General features: G+C 41.0%; 1 protein-coding gene across 1 annotated transcript; it reads right to left on the minus strand.

Annotated features, from left to right (window-relative positions):
- Nucleotides 1-447: 447 nt before the first annotated feature.
- LOC110325790 (olfactory receptor 481-like) lies at nt 448-1,942 on the minus strand. The gene is made up of 2 exons (XM_021203902.2): nt 1,891-1,942; nt 448-1,406 (listed from the first exon to the last, which is right to left on the minus strand). The coding sequence occupies exons 1-2, from the start codon at nt 1,940-1,942 to the stop codon at nt 448-450; spliced, it is 1,011 nt and encodes a 336-aa protein (XP_021059561.2).
- Nucleotides 1,943-2,401: the final 459 nt, after the last annotated feature.

Consider the following 2,401-nt stretch of genomic DNA (forward strand, 5'->3'; position numbering starts at 1 on the left):
ATAAAGTTAAACTAATATGGATGGAGCGGTAGCTCAATCAGTACAGTGCTTGTCTTACAAACATCTGAGTTGAATCACCAGAGCCCATATAAACTTAGATAGGATAGTGCATGTTTGTAATTACAGAGGGAGATACAGAGAGAAAGACTAAAAGGTCAACCAGCCTAGCCTAGTTAGCAAGTTTTAGGCCACAGAGAGTTTGTCAAAAAATATCAAGAAGGATGATATACTGAGAAATGACAATAGTGATTGTTCTCTGTCTTCTAGCTATATGTGCACACATTTGCACATTCACCTGTACACATATGTGCTTTTGTATACATAAGGACAACACATACATATGAGATAAATGGGCATTATACAATGTAAAATAAATACATAATATATTTACCACATATGTTCTCCGGATGATTGCTTAGTAATTTCTAGATTTATATTGAATTTCATTCAAAATGAGGAATGGGTTCTCGCCATCAATTTCCTCATGGCCTCTTTTACCTCCTTGTTCCTCAGACTGTAGATCAAGGGATTCAGCATGGGGATCACCACTGTGTAGAACACAGACACCACTTTAATTTGGTTGGGCGAGTGGCTTGACTTTGGTATGACAAAAACAAATGTAACTGTCCCATAAAACAAGGTGACTGCAGTGAGGTGGGANGTGCAGGTGGAGAAGGCCTTGTGCCTGCCCTCAGTAGAGCGCATCCTAAGGATGGAGTGAAGGATGTAGACGTATGAAATAATGATTACGAACAGGGTGATGACGATGATGGAACCTGCTGAGATGGCAGGAGACATTTCAGCAACATAAGCATGGGTACAGGAAAGCTCCACCAGTGGTGGAAGGTCACAGAAGAAATGATTGACTTTATTTGGTCCACAAAAAGTCAGGCTCAATAAACAGCTGGTACACGATGAAGAATTCACACATCCGCCCACATAGGAAATAACCAACAAGATGAGGCAGACCCTGGGAGACATGAGAGTGGAGTAGAGCAGGGGTGAGCAGATGGCCACATAGCGATCATAGGCCATGGCAGCCAGCAGGAAGCACTCAGCAGTCCCAAAGACCACATCAGAGCCAAGCTGGACTATGCAGCCAGCCACAGGGATGGCAGTTCTCTCTCTCAGGAAACTCACAATCATGACAGGTGTNACTGAGCTCGAGTACCCAATGTCCACAAAGGCCAAGTGGCTGAGGAAGAGGTACATTGGGGTGTGAAGCTGAGGGCTTCTTCTGATCAACATGATTATGCTGACATTGCCCAAGATGGTGGTGAGGTAGACACTCAGGAACAACACAAAGAAGATACAACAAAGGGTGGGGTCCTCAGTTAGCCCCAAAATAATGAACTCTGTTACCATTGTGTGGTTCCCAGGCTCCATCTTTTTTGAAGTGATTCCTACTGAAATAAAACCAGTGGCTATCAGAATACATTAAATGACCTCATGATTAGTATACACCACTCCACATTTAGCCCATTAAAAATAAACGTGGATTTCATTTTGTTCTGATGTTTGTTTTCCCCCAAATCTTTCCCAAACCAAGTTACATCAAGAATAATTTCAGAATATTAATCATCATTTCCCTTAAGCCCACAGATACAAACCGGGCAGTGACTCAGATCAGAACACAGGACTCACTCACAGAAATGACTTTTGATCAAGTAAGGAGGTGTAATTAATACATAGAGCGCTGATGTTCTGAAACCCCAAATGGTTATGGTGAGAGTTGTATGCTGGTCTATATGGTATCTGGTTAAATTCTATTTCTCAGTCCTATTGAAGCCTGTCCTTCCTAGCTTTCTTGTGATCTTGTGCCACTGTGGGTGGTGCATGCCACTGTGTTGTGAAGGTGAATGGTATTTTCTGAGGATCAAACTACAGTGCCAGTGGGCAACTCTCTTCTATTTTCTATACTGACACCTTTTACAGGATACATCTACAATATAGCAGGACCTCTCACTAGCCCAGGCTTCAACTGTGAGAACAGGGCATGTATTGTACATGTACTTGAAGAGAGACAGAACTGTGCTGTGTTAGCTCACACTAAATTCCCAGCATTTATCTACTGGGGCAGCTTATCACCACCTAATCAGTATAATTGCAATTAGTATAAATGGAAATTTCACATGGAGACTAATCCTGAGAAGAGCATGAGAAACAATTCTATTTGAAGTCATTATTTGTACTTTAAGAACTGTGTGGAATGAGCTAGTATTCATATTACATTATGATATCTTATGTCNGCAAAATAGCAGATGCTTATGTTAGCCACATGGGGGCATCAGATTGTTTCATATGAAAGGGATATTAAGAAATCTGTTACTTTAATAAAAACCTAATGAGTAGTTTAATCAGGAGAATCAACAAAACACTGAAATGAAGATAGATTCTTTTT

The sequence above is a fragment of the Mus pahari genome, chromosome 1, assembly GCF_900095145.1.
Source record: "Mus pahari chromosome 1, PAHARI_EIJ_v1.1, whole genome shotgun sequence".
In the NCBI taxonomy this organism is placed as follows: domain Eukaryota; kingdom Metazoa; phylum Chordata; class Mammalia; order Rodentia; family Muridae; genus Mus; species Mus pahari.